This window comes from Diadema antillarum, unplaced genomic scaffold (assembly GCF_040938485.1).
Source record: "Diadema antillarum isolate AM-2024a unplaced genomic scaffold, OU_Dant_1.0 seq00000039_RagTag, whole genome shotgun sequence".
In the NCBI taxonomy this organism is placed as follows: Eukaryota; Metazoa; Echinodermata; class Echinoidea; order Diadematoida; family Diadematidae; genus Diadema; species Diadema antillarum.
The window spans coordinates 140,967-162,898 of record NW_027271151.1 but is presented as its reverse complement, the minus strand read 5'-3'; the positions used below and the strand labels follow the sequence as shown (position 1 = coordinate 162,898).

The window sequence follows — 21,932 nt, the reverse complement described above, 5'->3', positions numbered from 1 at the left end:
TCAGAGATGTTGAAATCCCTAATCTGAATGTTTTCACTTCATATTTTACTATTTTCACTTAGATGAAATAGATGAAAATTGACCCATGTGTACAATCTTTTCATCGCACGCGGTGATCGCTATTACAGTCCCACATATACAGATTCATGTAATTTCTCCACACAAGAAGCCTATGGCAAAACTGTACACAATACATTGCAGTCTGAATGCAAATAAACATGGGTGGGGCAACCACAATTTCTTGGACTTTGAGAAGGCTTTCCTGATTGGTTGAAGGTGGGGAAGCTTTTTTTCGCACTGGATATCGTTTCCTTACACTGTCAAGCAATCACAAATGAGTTTATAGAGTGGTGGTGTCATAGCCTTTGAAGTAATCTGTCAATCAAAATAGGGCTGATATCAGCCGAAGCATTTCTATGGCAGGCTTTGGGCCGATTTAATCGGCCCGTGACACAGATAGGGTTAAGTTTGTTGACCCCTGCCTATGACCTCTGACCCTAAGGTGACCTTCCTGTTTGGTAACATGTGTAACTTTGCATACACACTCTTCACTTCAAGTTTGATTGACAGTGAAGCTATCAGTAATCTAAATTTCTCTAGCGTTACAGCTGGACGACGGATGGACGGATGACGGACGGACAGATGCCGCAGGCTACCCCTTAGTCTCTCCTCACCTCTGGTTGGCTCAACAAAAATCCACAGGAATTTGTGGAAGACATGCACATATGTAAGAGGTATGAGAGTTAAGATCACATTCTCTGTGTCTGTATACCACATCAAAACCATCTAGCTTGTAGTCTTTACAACAACAAAAAAAAAAAAAAATAGAAATGTCGCTATGGGGACTGGTTTGCCTCCGCCATAATGCATGGTTCTCCTCATATGTCAATAGTACGTCTTGACAATGTGTGATGACAGTTTAACATACAGTGTAATTGGTAAAATATCAAAATGACAGGTTTGTCACCAATGTGTCAAATGTTTCACTTTCCTTGAACTAGATTTAATTGGATGAATGGCTATATTTTCTACTAGTGCAGGTACAGTATTTGGGGATTGGAGGATTTTTACTTGACTTTTGACCCTAAATTATAAGTTTATGCACAGAGTAATTTTCAAGTTATGGAGAAAAAAAGTGTAATTTCAGTATTAAATAGTAAAATAATAACATTTTAACTTGGCCTTTTACCCTATGGCCCTAGAATTCCCCGGAAAATCACTGTCAGGTAGAACATGCATAAATATGTACTAAGTTTCATGGTGGTACCCTAAGTCACTTTCGAGATATGGAGGAAGAAGCGAAATTTAGCACTTTTACTTGACCTTTTGGCAAGAAACTTCCCAGACAATCTCTGTTGGGTAATACATGTACACTGTATAAATATATTAAGTTTCAACAAAAATGCTGGAGGCAATTGCATAAATATTGGGGGGGGGGGGGGGGGGGGATAGTGAAATTTTGAAGAGTTGACCCTGACCTCTGACCCGTGACCTTTGACCCCTAAATTCCCTACATAATCATTGCCAGTCAGTACTTGCATATACAACGTAGACTACGTTCCATGAAAATACCTCAAACCATTTGCGAGATTTGGAGAAAAAAAGTGATATTCTAAAATTTTCACTTAACCTCTGACCTTTGACCTTTAACCTCATGACCTAAAAGTCTCTCTAGAGAATCTTCATTCAGTAGTACATAAACTAAGTTTCAAGAAAATACCTTCAGGCATTGCACAGATATGGGGGAAATCATGAAATTTTGAGCATTTGACCTCGACCTTTTGACCTGTGACCTTGAGCATGTGCACCCAATGTCTGATAGGCACAACTTCGCCCACTCATTATACATGCCAAGTTTCATTAGGATATCTGATACCTCAAACAGTTTTTTAGTTACGCTGTCCACAAAATTGATTAGACGGAAGGATGGACAGACGGACAACCTGAAAACATAATGCCTCCGGTGACACTTCGTGGCAGAGGTATAAAAACTGGAGTATTTGGAATTTCAGTACCTCACTCTGCTACAGCTACTGCTCATGCTTTAAAGAAGAAATCCTCCCCAAAAATAAACTTCTAAAGAAAGAGAGATATACAATGTATATTTCCTACAGAACGATACAAAAATGACAAATATGGGATGAGAAATAAAGAGGATACAATTGCATGACACTTTAAAATTTCAAGTTTTCTTTCTTAAAACATTTTTTGACCAGTCCTTATGAATATTCAAATGAGCAAGTTGACGATGTCATACCCTTACAATTTTTCATATAATATAATACATGAAATTTGGAAAAAAAGAATTTTTTAGCTAATAACAAGTAAAAGCATGCTCCCATAACAAGAAATATCAGAATTAACAGTTGTTCTTTTAAATCATTTTGGGTGGTTTTAGGTAAGTTTTATATCACTACTGAAATATTCGATTTTTGTACACAAAATGAATAAGAAATTGTGAGAGCATGACATCGTGTCATGTTTTCCTTATCCGATTTTGCCATTTTTAGTATCCTTTTGTACAGAATATTTTCTCTTTTTTTTTAAAGTTATTTTATCTTTGGGGTGGATTTACTCTTTAATCTCCTCTTGCTCAGATTTCAGTAACAACCTTCTCTTTGGTTTACCTCACAGCCAGCTGTCACAACTGTATAAAGTGCAAAACTCTGTAGCCAGAATTACTACTTTAAAATCCACATGTAAATACTTGTACTCCCAAATTACTCCCGTACTCAAGTCACTCCACTAGTTACCTGTTCAGTACTGCATTCATTCTAAACACTTACTTCTTGTTTTTCACTGCTGAAGTAAATCTGCTCCACAATAATACTTCCCTATTTCAACCATGCTTCCAGTAAGGTCACTTCACCCTTTAACCCCCGCCTCCTCATTACTCCCAAAACCATGTGGGGCGACGGGTCTTTTTTCACGCTGGATCCCCTCCCCGGAACAAGGTTCATTTAATAGTCATACTACTTCCTCAGTTAATCAGCACTGAAAACAAACCTTCAATTGCATGTGTATTTCCTTCGACAGATTAGTAAATAAATCCATTCTTTGCTTCTTGCATTTCTTGTCATGTTTTCTTTGTGCTGTGTGAGAAATTTTTTGTCCTCTTTGAGCAGAATGGTAAGGGACAAATGTTAACATTATCATCATTATTATTATTATTATTATTATTATTATTATTATTATTATTATTATCATTGTTATCATTAACTTAAATAACATTATCATTATTACTAATACTACTATTATTATTGTCATTGTTAGTACCATTATCATTACTATTTCATGTACCTCCGCCAAGGGAGGAGGTCATGTTTTCGTTACCGTTGGTTTGTTTGTTTGTTTGTCCGTGTGCAAAATAACTCAAAAAGTAGTTAACGGATTTGGATGAAACTTACAGGAAAGGTTGAGAATGACACAAGAAACAAATGATTGAATTTTGGGGGAATTTATGAAGGATTTTTGATATTTTGACAGGTAGAGTCGATGAACTTGGGAGTTCAAGCTGCGCATTTTTTAGGTTTTTAAACGCGCACTTAAGTGCATGCTCTAGTTCCCGCTAGGGCGAGGCGTGCCACGCAGCCAAGGGTTTATGACGTAACAAAGGCTTCTATATTTGTATATGGTCAGTTTCACAGTAAAGGGTGTAACTTTGATGTGGCAAGGGTCAAAAATTAGAGTTGTGTTTCCATTTCTATCTTTGCCTTAATTTTATGTAGGAATGTCTATATTTTCAATATTTTGTCATTCCAGAGCTTAATTCTTAGGCTAAATATGAAAAATGAAGTGACTATTATGGAATTTTAGATAAATTTAGATAAAAACAACAAGAATGTTTTGGTCACCCACAGCAACCAAATGAAGATAAATGGTGGATGTAATGCAACTTTTCATTTGCTGTGAACATATATTTGAAATATCAAAACACTTTTTCCCCAACAGATATTCGCTCTTGCAATTATTTGGATGTGAACTTCAAATTCCAAGGTAAAAATGGTACCTGACAAACTATTTTTAAGTTAAAAGAATGTTCTAGAAGCAAGAGCCACTCTAAACATAGCCCTAAATTATCTCTTGGTAACAAACATTTATCAACTCAAATCCCAAAGAAATTGGATTATTTTTGACAAAGTTGAAATTTTCAGACTTGTGAGTTTCGGAGGCTTCAGTTAACAAACTAGTGTGTTTCGGAGGCTTCAAAACTGCTAACACAAAGTTCTAGTCCTGTATTCACTTAAAATAATAAAACTACAGTAAGCAACTATCACTTCATGCTAGAATAACAACAGGGCATCAATAAAATGTGAATAACAGTATACAGATGTACATTTTATGGCAGTGCATAATGTTTACCCTTCATACAAATTGTACTTACGTGACACTGTATTATTATAAGGAAATTGGCCTCCACAAAAGTGAATAACAAACTGTGTACACTTTAAGCAATGCTCAGTTCGAATTTATGACATTACATGAGGCAATATGATTCTAAAGGAAACTGCAACAGTAGCAATAAAAGTATACTGATGAGGAACATCTTTTTTTTTGTGGCTTAAAGTTAGCAGCAACGTATGTTTCGGAGGCTTCATCATGACTGTTAACATGCAAAAATGGTCCATTTTAAGGTGATATGAAGTACATTAATGCAGCTGATTGTTTCCAAATAACTAACAATGTTGTAACACGTAAAATAGTATTTATTTGTATGCAGAAAAAAGACTTTCCAACATATGTTAAGAGACGAAGAAAATATTTAAATCTTTATGCTCAGTTGTATACATACACTGTATTTGCATATTATATCCATGACTTTGGCAATGCAGAACATGATTAGGCTACACACATGTACAGCTGTATGCATTTGTCAAACTTTTCATCATAAATGCAGTAAGAATTACTTTCAATGAGTTAGAACTGTAGCTATAGACTTAATGCAAAGATTATGTTTGCTTGCTTTATAAGTGCAGTTTGTGGGATGTATATTGACATAAACCACCCATCATAATTGTTTTATATACACGTGAAATCAATTTCAACTGTTGATGAGAAAGGGATAGAAAATAGACTATGTGATGGCATGACGGTTAGATTACAACATAGCATTGTAAAATATAGAAAGGGGAAAAAAGGCTTATAAACATTCTTTTGCATATGGACCATGCCTGATATCCCCTACTACAAATGTATAGCTATCAAATGCAGTGATCATGGTCATTGAACAGCAATCTTAAACACTGATCAGCCATCCCATGTAAGGGTCATCATCAAACTGTCATCGTCAAAATGGAGTTGGAATGATCAATATATTGGTGATATTATCATGGAGCTCAATAGAAATTGAAATGGTCAAGATCCCATTCATCTTTTTGAATCGCCTGTTGAAAAGATAAATGTACATACCCTACCCATGACTGTGTATGAATTTGAATTTAAAAAAAAAAGTTCACCAAATGTATAGTTCCCTATAATATATGATAGTTAGAATTTCACTTTCTTTTTCTGTGGTATACAAGTCACCCCTGTTTCATATCATTTTATTATTCTTTTTTAATTCTTCAAAGGCTTCTTTTTTATAGTTATTTTATAAAATTCCAGTATGTGTGACTCCTGTGACAGCTAGGAGGCCTGTTTTTGAAGGTACGCATTGAGAAATTGCTAACAGAACTTTTACTGTTTCTAAAAATGACAACCTTTTTAGCAAAAAATTAAAAAGCAGCAAATGTGTTTAAATAAGTTTGTTAGAAACCCACAAGTTTGTTTTAAATAGTATATAAACCCACAGACTACAGTTTTAACCCTTTGAATTTCAAAATAGTTAGGGGCTTGTAACTTTTTCCAGAAAAGCCAGGACTAAACAGATTATAAAGATTTCAATCATTTCAATATTGTTCTTCATGAACATAACTTCTCCAGTCACCCACCCATGTAAACTACATGTACCCCATGGCAACAGGCTATTTATAAGTAGAGGTCTATATGTCATTTATAAACAATCCTATCCCAACCATTACTGTCCATTTACTGCACTGAGAACTACATCCGCAAACATACAAGTCATAGAGTCTCACACATGTTTGCGAAGAGATGTTTCGTAACACAAGTTACATTTTGTTTAATCAAAAATAGTCAAGTGGTCACTGCCAGCATAATAAAGTATGGAAAATAGGGTATAGTATCAAGATTGTGTTGCACCTAGCATGCATCAAATCTGACATACAGATTGACATGAAAACCTGTCTGAATGAAGTAATCAAATGTCAAAATTCCAAAACAGTACCCTGTGATCCAAGTCACACCACAGAAATGATAATCTGCAAGATGTTAGCTATTTTCAAATCCAATCACAAATTTATTGATTAATTACTTTCCTCCAAATAAGTATTGGATATGAAAGCCAAAGAACTTGTTAAGAAATGGAAAGCTGAAAAAGTCAAGATTTTAGTATGGCAAAAACAAATGCCATGTGAGTATAAACAATGGAATGGATTTGTCAATGGATTATAAATGGACATGTAAAAGATTGTGTTTCGAAACTACAATGTATTACACTCAGATGATAGTGAGTCGAAAGTGTAAAAATCCAAAAAGTATATTACACCATTTGCTCGTGATCATGCATAAAAGATACAACCTTAAATTCAAAAGTAATATATTTCTTAGTTAAGTGTATGCTTCCCTCTTGAATAACCATCTATTAAAGTCCTGGAATCTTCAGGACAGGAATAGTGTTCAGTTCTTTAAAAAAAGTGTATTTATCACTAAATAATCAAGTAATTGTTTGGTCTTCAAAGTCTAACCAGTCAAAAGAGTGATACAAATATGGTCACAACACTTCAACTTCTCTCAAGAGTAAAAATGAGTTATCCAACTTAAGAACATTGATGTATCCACAACTACTTGATTTGTTGCACTACTGTTGCATGATGTGGGCATGCACGCAAGCTGGAAGTCACTTTCATTACTCACAATATCTAGCCTGTTCCATTGTTTCAAAAGGAAACCTACAAAATAAATGCTTTTCATACATTTAAACAACTATCTACACCTTGCTTGGGGAATCATTAAGTCTCATTCAGTCCAAACAGTTGTTTGATAGACTTAGAATAACAAAATTGTAATCAAAACATTCCATTTACATGCTGTTAACATAAAATGAAGCCTCCGAAACATCTGGAAAATTAATTTGGTATGCCATATGTTTTTATGAAAATCATGTATGTTATGTAGAAAGTGATGGGTAAATTGTGTCTTTTTTGGTTGATATACACTGTTTAAACATATTTGTGGGGCAACATCCTCATCTGCCAATATTTTATTGCTGAATGAAAAGGCGAGTTATGTGTGACACGTCTGCACTGTTTAAGAAAAATAGGTAAATCGTATAGTAAATCTATATTGGTGAGTAAACAAAGCCGCCAGAAAATTGAATGTGATTAAATATCTTTAGATATGTCATAAGCGATCATTGGGTGGGTGAACAATAAATCTAATTTGATTTTGTCCAGAGAAAATCACAAAAATGCAGTGTTAACATCCTTTTGAAGCCTCCGAAACCACTTTTTCTCTATAAAGTGTATTAGCTCAAAAAATTATTGCAGTATCATAATGTTTTTATTATTTTTGTTGTCTGTCCATGTCTGTTGATGATTTCATGGCATAATTTGGGGCAGACACTCAAAGAATTTATCAGAAATGTGAAATTAGATGTTTTTGCTGTTTCGGAGGCTTCAATGCGTCTCGGAGGCTTCACGTGTTAACGGAAAATTTGTATTGTCTCCTATTTTCAGAGAGTTTGGCGGATCTAAACTATTTTTAGTCTATTAGGTTAGGGCCCCATATCCTACATTTTGACATATAGATTAGGTCGCTTCTCTTATCTATATTCATATTATTTGACTAAACACTTTGTTTCGGAGGCTTCAAAACTGCTAACGGAAATTTCACTTGATGGAATCAAATTATCACAAAATTTCAAATAGCCCTAGAATCAAGTAAACTTTGATGTAAGTCTAAAGTTTAGATGTACCTTACTATTTTCAGCATAAAAGAAAGTAACCAAAACACACCCACTGATCATTACTGTCCATCAAAGTTTGTAAACAATTGTTAACGGAAAATGAAGCCTCCGAAACCTCAAATTTGAAGTCATAGTATTCTAAAACAAAGGGCCAGATACAAACCAAACTAATTTGGTCATTTCAATTGACCATACAACTATGCTTTTAACATAAAAAATTAGATCTCTGCAGTTGCTGTAGAAAATTATTAACATTTCAAAAATGTTATATAAATTTCAATGCAACAAAATAGTCATTTTTAGGGTACATATGTGACAGTCAAAACAAAACGCATCAATACCTGGACCTGATTATGCTACCCAAGGTGGCTACTCATAAGGTGACTCACATGGGGAAAAATCTTTGAGATCTGTAAATCTATGTGTTCAGGGTGGGCCAAAAGGCTAAAAATTGAAAGTTACACCCTTTACCGTGAAACTGACCATATTGGGAAATCGGGCGATTTTTCAGCATGTATACCTATGGGTGGATATTACTGATCTCTATGGAAGAGCCCAAAGATCTTTTCCCGAGTGGTGGAGAGGAGGAAAATCTCTTTAAGAATAGCTGTTTGGCAGAGGTCTGCACTCTCAGAGTGCTTTTCTAGTTAATGAATTTAGTGCTGTATAAAGGTAAATATTTCAGCAAAATGTCACATACATTGTAAATTAAGTTCTTTTACAAAACAGCATTCGTTTTTGTACGTGAAAAAAAAAAACACACACACACACACAAATCTCTCTAAGGAAAGTACAATAAGCTAAATTAGTATGACCAGTGTTGAGAAAAAAGTGGTATATGCACCTCCTGCGCGGTGTAGCTCTAGTGGGGGTATCTGAGCTCATCCCTGAAGCTCTGACTGACACCATTTTCTGCCGCTTACTCCTTGGAGTGTTCTCATCTCCACTGGACAGGAAATTCTCCTGTAAGAATATAAGCACACGAATCCAAGGAGTTAATGCATGGAGAATTTATGTATTATGCTGTACATTTAATACATTTTTTTTTCATAACTTTTCGAGACGACTTATATTCACAAAATTTACACCTTTCCATGGACTTTCACTTGCTTTTTGGATGTTGTCATATGTACCGGTATCTCCCAAACCTATATGTACATGTTGTACAGTATATGATTACTGTTTATGCTTTCTTCTTTTTCTTCTTCTGCTTAAGTCTGCCTTCTTCAATAAGCTGAAGATGTAATATTGCAGACTGTGTTATTTACATTACACAATAATACAGTTTATTTACATATATTTTCAAGCACATAGCAAATATGAAGAACAAAGACTAGCCACTGTGATCAACTGTTAGTCGGTTTCAAAATGCTCCCACAGATCATGCTGCACCAATTTCCAAGGACAGGGAATTCCAGCTTCTTACTGCTCTCGGAAAGAATGAATGGTGTTGCGATTAAGTCCTGTGAGTATGGTATGTACAATGTATGTAGTTGGGTGGCTCACGTCAACCTGTTTGATATCATAGTCCTGTGATGAAAGATGAGCAAGATTATTGTGTATTTTGTACATCATGGTGAGCCTGTCTCTCTGTTTTCTCTGCGCTGTTTGAGTGGTCCAATCAAGCTCTTGCAGCATCTTAGTGACACTAGAGGTATCATGATAGCGATTCAGAGTAAATCCCGAATCCCGATTGAGAGATATTTCGATAATAAATAAAAGCCGTGTCGTGTTCTGGCGAGAAAATGCGTAGACAGAAATCTTTTCTATTTCCGTTGTGGACAAAGTAGTCATGACCGATACGAATCCTTATCAAAGCGGTTTGCAAGAAATGTCCGATTGAGCAGTATTTTGATAATATTAAACGCAAGCCATGAAATGTGTTCTGGCGAGAAAATGCGCATACAACTCTGTCATGTTTTCCTTGTGGACGTTGTATTCTTACCTCATTTCATCAAAGCAATAATGTGAATATTCTCCTACTGAAAAAGATCTTAGAGATATAACAGAGATCTTTCTGTTTTAATATGTGCCTTGTTTAAAAAAGAAATGGGCACATTTTCCCCTTTCTTTTTTTCCGTGTTGTAAATACTTACCATAACAACCAGTAGGCGAGTGCATTACACATGCGTGGTCAAGCTGCATTGTTTTGCATACAAACTATATGCTCCCGTGCGTGCGTAAGGTCGCTCTGAAAATCTCACAGCTTGCGCGCTGTCAGCGCGCAAGCCGCGCTGGGACGATTGCAGGCAGAGCGCCAAAAGTCTGTGGACATGGGAATTCACGAAGAAAGTGAACCCGTAATACCTACAAAGTGATCAGTTTGCCGACAAATTCGAGTACCCACCTTCTCTATCGGTGTGGAATAGTAATTTGGAATATATGCACAAGATCAGGTTAGTTCTGATTTTATTTTTCTCGTTACGAATCTTTGTAAAATTATGTCAGACCTCAGCTTCATGGGACTGATTCGTGCATGGAGAGGTGAGAGCTGCAGAAAAAAGCACCGAAAATATTTAGTAATAGTCGGATCAGGCCGTTAGGTGCGGCAGCCTTGCATTGAGCAAACCCGCTGGCGCCCATGTTTCGATGGGTCGCTGTGCATCGGTTGACTAAAACTCGATTTTTGTAAAAAATAACAGAGAGAGTTTCTTCTTCTTTTCATCATGGATAGTGGACATGTGTGTGTGAAACAAAAAATCACCGTGCAAAGTTGCGACAATCTATATATGTCAGATGTGAGATGAATAAAAAGTGAAGAGGGAGCTTCATGAGTCTCTCTCCCCGGGGGCTTCATGAGGCTGTAGGCAGGTCTCATGAAGCGGAGGGGTGCTCGTACAGGGGAGCAGGCCTCATGAGCAGGTTTCCCGGACTGAGTTAGTGAGCTCCTAACTTCAACTTCAAGTTTAATGTTAGAGAGTCTAGTGTTAAAGGTGCATAGTCCCGGTGGTGTAGAGGGCACTGCTGATGATACTGCCGATCACCATTAGCATTGATACGAAGATTACCGAAGTTGAGCTGTCATCAAGAGTAAAGTGCGTAGGTGTTGCTAAGTAACGTTGCCTTCGTTGTCTTCTCTGCGCATCGCGCAGTCTGTAGTAATGCGAGGGCGCGTGCATGTGCTAATATTATGACGTCACAAAAGAAGTTTGCTAAAGCTATCATCCCCCTCAGCTGAATCATGAGCCGAACTGTGATCCGACCACCGACTACAGTAAATCGGACTTCTTCGGACTCCGGGAAGTGGGCCAAAGCGTAAGCGCTAAAGAGGAGTCGATAGCGTAGGTCTCTATAGGAAACTTGCGCCGTGCGCCCGCGTACGCATATGACTAAAACACTGGGACCGTGCACCTTTAAAAGACTGGTAGGCCTACTGTTCCTGGTGTTTAGGGTCTTTACTTACTCTAGCTAGGGCTTGTTACACATGAATAAGCCCTAAAACTAACGTTCGAAATTAAGAATCTTGTCTCGATCTAACGTTACTAAGTTAGCGTTTCCAGTTCTACTCCACTCTCCAGACCGCTCTCTCTTTTGTCTCGACAGAAAGATAGGTTGTGCAGGCCTATCATTGTATATTGTATGGAACCAATTGTATCAATTGCCTAACGTTAGATCTACGGTACTGATTACTAACTATACACAGCCCAGTTGCTGTAATTAGCGACAGGGCTGTACCAACATGACCCACAACATTCAGCGATCGCAACACAACCGCTTTGAATTTTGATACTTTAGATCATTTTTTGTCGCCTCAAACTCATCTAATGCGAATCTTCAACAATGAAACTTCATATCTATGCTATCAATATTGAAATTCACATTTTACAACTTACTGAAAATGATGATTATACGCAGCATGTGCGAACGGTACATCGTCTTTCACACCAGGCCATTTTGAACATCGGGAGGTCACATGATCTGAATGCCCTTTCAAAAGGTTGCGCTGTTGACCGTGCTGCTACACTCAAGCAGCGCACGCACGCAAAAGATCTCTCCGCAGCGCATGCGCATAATTTGCAGAGGTCAAGGCGCCACTTTGAATTCTGCAACGATGAACCCCGAAGGTCAGGGACTGCGCCAGAAAGTGTCAATAGTCATTCTTTTGTTCCAGCTGGGCCCTGTTGCATAAAACCCTTATCGCTGGACTTACCGCTCCTTTCTAGCGGTAAGTCTTCAAATTAGCGGTAAATTTTATAATCCTTGATGCTGATTGGCTGTGACGCCTAATTTTGACGGTAGTTACCATTGAAATTCAATGGCAAGTTTTATTACAACGGGCCAGGTACGGACTTATCGCGAGGGCTCTTAGTCTTATTCACCTGTATTCACCTGTCTTGTCGGGCTTCTGGCAAGACAGTAGTCTTGTAATGCCCTCCCACTTTCAGCAAGTTTCCACTGTATGTCAACCTGATGCTTGGTCTATATTGCAGTAATGACTGCTACTAATCAATGTTTTATGTTTTATGTTTTGTGTATGAACTTCGTTCTGTAATACTAGTATTACAAGCAGCGGCGCTAGTGTACTTTCGCACCTGTTCGTCAAATGACCTCCAAACATGCACACACTCACCCTAGTTATTCAGTAACCTAAATACTTGCATCTGAGTGAGATTCAAGTCCAGTAGAAATGGAATTTTCACTATTTTGACACTTTTCTACTTCTCAGAGTAATCTCAATCGCAGCTACCTCGCTCTGCGATAACTACGTTGCTGCACACAGGAGCAGACAGCGCAGCACGATATATTGTACACTGTATACACAACATGTTCACGGCAGCACAGCAGCAGCGAGCACCGCGATTGATCTGAATGTAGCTATCTTCCAGTGACCAGGGCAAGTTCTTCTATGGTGTCTTTAAAAAGATAATACTTTTTCCACCTTTCTCTTGGCTTCGAGTCGCGGTATAGCGATTTAGGATTGTGGTAACTGCCACCAGCCCCAACGCGCAGCATGACTGTGTACAAGGAGTGTCCCGGGGTTAGGATTGTGGTTGGTCATACTGTTTGTGTGTGTGTGTGTGTGTGTGTGTGTGTGTGTATTTTGTTGTAGAAACCCTATATATAAAATTCTTGATTTACCTTAATTTACCTTGATATTAAATCAAGGTAAATTAAGAATTTTGTATTTGATATTGACAATGTAGAATTTTATGTTGTTATATGAAATGTGCATCATTTTGCAATGAAACGATTTGTATATTATTGTTTATATGAAAAAGAAAGAAAAATAAAAGATTGACAAACACAAATTAGACTCGGAATTTGTCAAGACTGACAAATTAGGTGATCCGATTTTTTTTAAATCAATGATTCGAGTCTTGATCGCAATAGGCATGACCATATAGGTTTCATCTGTGTTTAGAGACATTGGCCGTGTGATATTTGGATTCTCATTTAGAAAAGAGAGTCAGGTCTGCCATCTTTGGTACCAAATTCGGTATACACTATAACGAAGATACAGAATGAAGTATATTTGACCATTGACCCAACTTTGCACAGCCAAGATGGCATCTGAGCAAAAAGTGGTTATTTTGTGAAATGATTCTTGTAACATGGTCTTTGCGTGTGCAAAATATTGGAAAGATAGGACATGTATTCACCAAGATACAGGTTGAAACATTTATGACCTTTGACCCTAATTTACATACCCAAGATGGTGTCTGATCAAGTAGTTGTTGTTTTATGAAATAATGTATGTGACATGAACTAAACATTTGCAAAATATGGGGATGATAGGGGCTGTTTTTCTTGAGTTATTGCAAAGAAAGTTGCAGAAAGAAAGAAATATCTCAATACATCAAAGATAAGTTTGATTTCAACCAAGTTTTTTGACGTGATTTCGGCATCGTATGAAAAAATGGAGAAACATTGACGATAGCCCAAAGTCTCAGCTACAACATATTAAAATCTGGGAGAAATTCACCGAAAAGTAAGTGAGGTAGTGCTCGATAAAGACCGTCATGTCAATTTTCATTTCCAGAAAAATTCCCTCCCATAGAGATAACACATAAACTGGTTAAATTTGATAAGGTTACATTACATCCATTTTCACGAGGTGAAGACATCATCCGATTAAATTTTTGATACAACAAAACTTAAAGGACAAGTTCACCTTCATAAACATAAGGATCGAGAGAATGCAACAATATTAGTAGAACACATCAGTGAAAGTTTGAGGAAAATTGGACAATCGATGCAAAAGTTATGAATTTTTAAAATTTTTGTGTTGGAACCGCTGGATGAGGAGACTACTACAGCTTGTGAGTCATATGCGTACAACAGTATAAAGAAAATATAAAGAAAATTCAACATATTTTCACTTTTTTCGCGTAATAAAAGAGCACTTGACTTGCCTCTTTCTAAAGGCAGGGGGAATAATATTACCCATAACATTTGTCGGTAACGAGTCGGGGGAATGTGTACTTTTTTCATAAGATGAAATTTTGTGAAATTCTCTTTATATTTTCCTTATATTGTTGTACGCATGTGACATCTAAGTTTTTCACACACTGCAGTAGTCTTCTCATCCAGCGGTTACTGCACAAAAACTTCAAAAATTCATAACTTTTGAACGGATTGTCCGATTTTCCTCAAACTTTCAATGATGTGTTCTACTAATATTGCTACATTCTCTCAATCCTTATGTTTATGAAGGTGAACTTGTCCTTTAAAGAGTATTAAATTGGCTACAACATACTAAAATCTGGAAGAAATTCACCGAAGGGTAAGTGAGCTAGTCGTCGATAAAGACAATCATGTCAATTTTCACATCTAGAAAAATTCCCTCCCATAGAGATAACACGTCATAACGAAGATACAGGAAGAAATACATATGACCTTTGACCCCACTTTGCACAGACAAGATGGCCTCTGAGCCAAAAATGATTATTTTGTGAAATGATCCTTGTAACATGGTCTTTACGTGTGCAAAATATGGGAAAGATAGGACATGTATTCACCAAGATACAGGATGAAACATTTATGACCTTTGACCCTAATTTACATACCGTACCCAAGATGGTGTCTGATCAAGTAGTTGTTATTTTGTGAAATAATGTACGTGACATGAACTAAATATGTGGGAAATATGATGGTAATAGGGTATGTTTTTCTTGAGTTATTGCAAAGAAAGTTGCAGAAAGAAAGAAATATTTCAATACATCGAAGATAAGCTTTGATTTCAACCAAGTTTTTGGACGTGATGCCGACTCCGTATGAAAAAAACGAAGGGCACATTCACGATAGCCCAAAGTCTCAGCTACAACATACTAAAATCTGGGAGAAATTCACCGAAGCAGAAGTGAGCTAGTGCTCGATAAAGATAGTCATGTCAGTTTTCATTTCCAGAAAAACTGCACTCCCATAGAGATAACATGTGAACTGGTCAAATTTGACGTTACTTTCAATCCCTTTTTACGAGGTGATGCCGTCATCCAATCAAAATGTTGTTATCTTGTGACTGAAAGACCATCTAATAAGCTACAACATATTGAAATTTGGACGAAAATTAACAAAAGAATAAGTGAGATACGCTTGAGTGAACTTGAAATTTGATGACGTCATTTTGAAAATTTACTTTTTTTACTTTATTAAGAAATTTGATATCTTATAATCATTTTTTCAGCATTGCCAACCCATGAAAAGCCATGTAAAACTCATCAGCTTTCAGAATATAAAGAAAATGGGGGGTCACCGTCCATCCTGACGAGTAAAATCGGATTTAAAATTGGCGATTTTTTGGCATAGTTGCACTGTATATCGCCATTGACGCGCGCGCGGAATTTCAACTTTGACTGGTCCGTATGACGTCATATTGAGTTGGATTGACTTGAAACTTGGTAGAAATATTCCCTGACATTTCAGAAATTAGATATAAGTGAAAAAATGGGAAATTTCTATTGCATATGAGCTGTGCGTGCGTATATGTGCGCGCGCGTACGCGTCCGTCCAATTTTTTCAAATTTTCAAAAAATGCTGCAAATGGTCTGAAACGTGTGCAAAAAAATTTTTAGCTCGATTTGAGCATACAAATATTTCAACGCGCACGTACGCGCATGTTTTAAGAGTAGATATGAATTTTGAGAATATGAGTAGAATGCGCATAACTTGAAATATATGTGACGTAAATTTCATTGAAAAATTCCATTCCATTAATGAGATATGATTGAGAATGTGTTTTCATATAATGACGTCATAGTGACGTCACGGTCCACTGATCACATTGATACATTAGATTTGTTGTCCTTGGGACATGATACATACATGGTATAAGTTTGAAATTGATAATTGATAATTGATAAATAAAAGAAAAGATACACTGTATCAAAAAGTTAAACCCACGTAAAAGGAAACAAAAGGTTTATAAAATAGAGAGTTCACTAAAAGATGATGGAAGGAAAGAAAGAAGAGAAACTTTACCTATAAAGGAAAGCAAGGGAGAGATGGACATGTTTGAAAAGAAAAGAGGAAAGCAATTGCTATAGAGAAATTGTAGTTGGAGGGAAAAACAACCCATGAAGGAAACTAAAAACAGGCAAAAGGTAGATCTATACAGTAAACTGTCAGTTAAATAGGAAATTGAGAAAGATAGAGAAGAGGAAAATCACCAAGAAATAATTGCTAAGAAGGAAGGGGAAATTTGGGAATAGATTCTACCCTAAAATAAAAGAAGAAAAGAAAGAGAAAGATATAGGTGGCAGCATACACTCGCGCACGCGCTCAACTGCTGCCATGAAGCTACAACCGCTAATGGAAGACTTGGCCAAGGACAAGGAAAAAACAAATTTTAGCTTTTCAACGACACCATAGAAAAAGTCACTGTGTCGCTACATCCAGACCAATTCGTAACTGTGCTTGTGTACAGTCAGATTAGCAATTCCAGCAATCAAGATTTTCCAATGATTTTCCGACACTTGTATTTAACGTAAAACTCAACGTACTTCTACTAGATCTAGTATTTGACTTTGGAGACTCAGGTGGAAGTATTTTAGGTTACTGAATAACCAGGGTGAGTTTGTGCATGTTTGGAGGTCGTTTGACAAACAGGTGCAAAAGTACACTAGCGCCCAAGCAGCCACAAGCATGCACTTACCGTGAGTAACGTAGTAGGTAGGGTCTAACGTTATACATTTTTTTATAAGAAACGTATAAATTTTCATAAGTTTTGTAGTTGTGTTGTGGTTCCCCACTTTGAAGGTGCATGCCTATTTAATGCCTCGTCTGTGTCACTGTCAGACGCTGTCGCTGTATTCGCACAGCGTATAAATAAGTTTAAGTGTCTGGTCGGGCTGATTACAAACGTCTTTGCGTTATACTGTACAGATCTAACACTAACAGCAACACATAGACATAGTGGCTTTAACGTTACGGTTACGAACGGTTAGGCTACACGAGTTTTGCAAAGACTATCCTATTCCTATCGCGCCCAACAGCAGAATGAATGGACAGTATCTGCCCGGAACCTAGCCGGCTTTATCATGTGGGCTACGTTGTCGTCGATTTTCAGTGTCCACATACTTCGGCAGACAATCTCTTGTCCCTTCTCGCTGACAATACTATTTCGGTCATAATCAATGTACGCTGCGACGCATGTAAAATACACGCAAAATGGTAATCATCCTTGTATGTGTACTTGGTGGTACACATGCTTAATTATTCATTTCACATTACCTCAGCATCACTTCTAGATTGTCGTTTGGAGCTCCTGGTTCGAAGAGAGAGAAATTCACTACCAGGACTTGCGTCCATGTCCACCTCATGACGGGTTTTTACCATTTTCTGGTCCTTTCAGACGAGGCAACTCCGAGTCTGATATTACGCTCATTTGTACTGTTGGGCGCACGAGAAACGTAACCTTTCGCGCGCTGTCTTACGTTAGCTTGCAAGGGCTCGCGATCGCGTGCATGATCCGAGCGCGCGCACGTATCGGCCGGTTTACTTTGAGTTCACACGGTCAAAAGTTAACCTTGCGCTAAGGCAGAGAAAAAAAGTACACCAATCTGTTCTTTCATACTGTTTACATGCTTTTCTCTGCATCATCAATTTAACATTGTTTGGCCTATCTCATCATTTTCATGTTTTGCTATCAGACTGTATGAGATTTATTAGAATTGCTTGTTACTGGAATAGTCAGGTGCAGGTGGAAAGGCGCTTTGATACTTCGCTAAGGCTGGGGTGATAGAGACTGTACATGTCCAGCACCTTGCATGGACTGGTGGTAGGCCTACTTTGGCGCGAAAGACAAATTTGAGTTCGCGCCTTCGTTTCGCGTCTCAATTGTTCTCACTAAGATCCGATATCCAAGTACTAAGTAAGAGTTCAGGGCGAAGATACACAAGTATAGGTTATTAAGCAGTAAATGTATATGGTTCAGGTGCAATCAAGGCGTCTGTTTTGAATTAATGAGTTTGCCGGAAATAGATTCATCACGGTCGCGAACATTTTGTTTGTTTTGGTAGATCAGCTGGGCAGAAAATAGTACAGTTCCGTCCTGATGCGGTACGTATACACTGTGCACACAGTCGAGTCGTTTTGTCGGGGACACGAGAACTGGCTCTCTCTCTCCCTCTCTCTGACCTGACACCACGAGGGTACAACAGAACTAGTGTATACAGCAGTACAATATTGTGTGACACAGTACTTTCCCAGCAAACACATAACGTTTTCAGAACGTTTTTTTAAGGTTCCCATGGGCGTCACCGGGGGGGGGGGGGGGGGGGGGGGGGGGGGTGCGTTGGGTGCGAACGCACCATAGAGACTTTAGTATACATCTCTATGGAACGCACCCCCTTCAGATCCTTAAAAAAAAAAAAACAAAAAAAAAAAAAAAACTTCAGTCTGCGAGCGACCTCAACGCCAGACGCTAAATAATTATTCTTTTCTATTTTTTTTTTAATATTTTGCACCAGGTACGAAAAAAAAAAAATCGTCGGCAAAAACAATTCGCACCCCTGGTTCTGGCAGCACTGATTTTATACATAATCTACAGGTATTCTATACATCTAGTCGAGTAGAAACTGTGTTCTAGAAGGGTATTGGAGTAAATTTAGCTTTATAGTTGCCACCTGGGCAACCTTGGGCAACTTTTTTTATTAGCCTAATTAGCATAATTACGTAATTAGCATGTATAAAATATTGTGATTTTACTAATTTTGATACAGGAAACCAGAAATCATGGGAAATAAAACTTTGTAAGGGTTTTCTATATTGAGGAATCCATTCATAACATTAATTTTCAATTTCAAACTATGTAAGTGTCTTAAATACCGTAATTAGCATAATAAGCGTATTTGCATAAGTATAATAGTGAAGTATATGGTAATATATATCATTAATATGACCGGAAAATGCTGTTAAGCCCAAGGTTTTGTTGGTGTTGTGGTTGAAGCTATCTGAACTTGCTTGGTACCTTGGCAGCCTTGAACAATCGTTTTTATTAGTCTCATTAGCATATTCAGCTAATTAGCACAATATATGTCATAATTTCATTGCAGAAAGCCCGAAAACACTTGTATAATACGATTTTTAAAGGTTTTTTAATACCAGGAATTCATCTGTAACACTGGTTTGTATTTCCAAACTATGAAATCGGTCTTAAATATTATAATTAGCATATTATATATGTACAGTGTACAATAGTCCAGCAAATGGTGTCATTATGCTATGTACTGTATATGACCTGGAAAAGTTGGTATGTACAAGGTCTTTGTAGACTGGGGTTTTAGATATGTTAGATGGGAACTAACAATGTATAGTAAACTAGCTAAGCTTGGTTGCCACTCTCTGAACCTTGGGTAATTATCTTTGATTAGGCTAATTAGCATGATGTTAGCTAATTAGAATATGCAATGAGCATGTTGCTAATTTATTATATTTTTTTTTTATTATATTTAGGAAATGATAATGCAGAGGGCCGCCATTGTAAGCATTGCTTGAAAAGATGGCCGGCCCGAGGAAAAGGTAGGTATAGGTAAATTGGTAAACAATACAAATTCTGCTGCGAGGATAGCAGGGGAAAATAAACTCTGATGTGTGAAGGTGGTGAATGTGCGTGCGAGTGCTTGAGAGTGCACAGGGGCAGATAGGCTGGGATTTGGAATGATAAAATTGGTTTGCTGGAAGAGGGAATGACTTACGATGTTGCTACTATCGGGAGACCAACATAAGTCATATAAATTATTCGGGCTTAATTCGTATTTGAAGTATACTGTGATAAAATATGCTTCTTTAAGTTTGCTTTGAATGAAAACAAGGAGGCACACTGTTTCAACTCTTCGGGAAGAGTGTTCCATGTATCCGGACCGTGATGTCTAATCGACTTTTGAGCAAGTAAAAGCTTTGGATTACTTAAATGAAAATCATGGGAACGACGGGTAGGGTATGAGTGAATATGATCATTAGTAACTAGGGCATTATGGAAAAATGGTAATAAATTTCGAATGTGTTTGTACATAAATATAGCAGTTAAATATGAATGTATATCATGGGCCTTTAGGGTTTTTAGGCGATAAAATATGGGATCAGTGTGAGCCAAAAAATTTGAATGTGTGCATATACGAAGAGCCTTTTTCTGAAGAAGAAAAATTGTGTTCAATTTGGTTTTGCTACAGTTGCCCCATACAATATTACAGTACATTACATATGGTAGAAATAAAGTGTTGTATAACATCATTAAAGTTTGATCATTAATTAAGTATTTTATTCTCCTTAACACACCAGTTGCCTTAGATATTGCTGTTATAATATTCTGAACATGAGTATTCCAAGTTAGATTGTTATCTAGGGTCACTCCTAGGAACTTGGTTGAATGTTTCTCAGCAATGTTTATATCATCAATAGAAATACTTTGAGGAAGGGTGGGTTGAGATTGAAGCGTATGAAAATGTATAAAACATGTTTTATCAATATTCAATGAAAGCTTATTACTTCTAAACCATTTCGAAATATTACTTAATTCCATGTTAAATGTATCCACCAATGTTACAATATCCTTGTGGGAATAAAAAACATTGGTGTCGTCTGCAAATAAAATGAAGTTTAAACGAGGAGAGGAATTAATGATATCATTAATATAAATCAAAAAAAGTAGAGGCCCGAGGATAGATCCCTGAGGGACACCACATGACACGTTCAAATGGAACGAATGACTGGATTTAAATGCAACATATTGTTTTCGATGACTTAGATAACTTCTAAACCATGACAAAGTAATCCCTCTCACACCATAATTATGTAATTTTTCAAATAAAATGTCATGATCAATAGTGTCGAATGCTTTACTAAGATCCATAAAAACTCCAATTATGTGCTCCTTTTTAATAAGCGCATCAATAATATTATCAACAGATTTAATTATAGCATAATCGGTAGAAAATCCTTTCCTAAAGCCAAACTGATTCACATTTAATATTTCATTTTCAATCATAAACGAGGAGAGACGCTTATAAACTAATTTTTCTAAAATTTTCGATATTGCAGGTAACAATGAGATGGGTCTATAATTTTTCACCAGTGATGGATCTTCTCTTTTATAAATGGGGATAACTTTGGCGATTTTAAAAGAGTCTGGAAACTCACCGTTAAGTAAGGATAAATTAAATATATGGGTGAGAGGGGCTGCTAAGGGGTAGATTATTTTTTTCAAAAAATTCACCCTTAATTTGTCAGGCCCACAGGAATTACTACATTTCAGAGATCGAACAATATCAATAATTTCTGATTCATTTATTGGAGTAAAAAACAATGAGTTTTGATTACTTTCAGGTAAGTAATCTTTATAATTTTTGATATCATTTATGGGAATAGATGCAGCTAAAGAAGGACCAACATTAACAAAAAAATTGTTAAAAATATTTACAATTTGATCAGAATTAGTAATAACTTTATCATTATGGGTAATGCTATCAGG

General features: G+C 36.9%; 1 protein-coding gene across 1 annotated transcript in view; it reads right to left on the bottom strand.

The window, feature by feature from the left end:
• The window catches only part of LOC139725402 (ATPase family AAA domain-containing protein 2-like), a 52,371-nt gene extending 34,545 nt beyond the window's left edge, over positions 1-17,826 (bottom strand). Inside the window, exons 1-2 of the mRNA XM_071636479.1 lie at positions 17,696-17,826; positions 8,871-8,989 (exon numbers count right to left, since the gene is read on the bottom strand). Coding sequence (XP_071492580.1) covers positions 8,871-8,989; positions 17,696-17,800 — 224 coding nt within the window. The 5' untranslated portion in view covers positions 17,801-17,826. The remainder of the gene's footprint in view (positions 1-8,870; positions 8,990-17,695) is intronic.
• Positions 17,827-21,932: the final 4,106 nt, after the last annotated feature.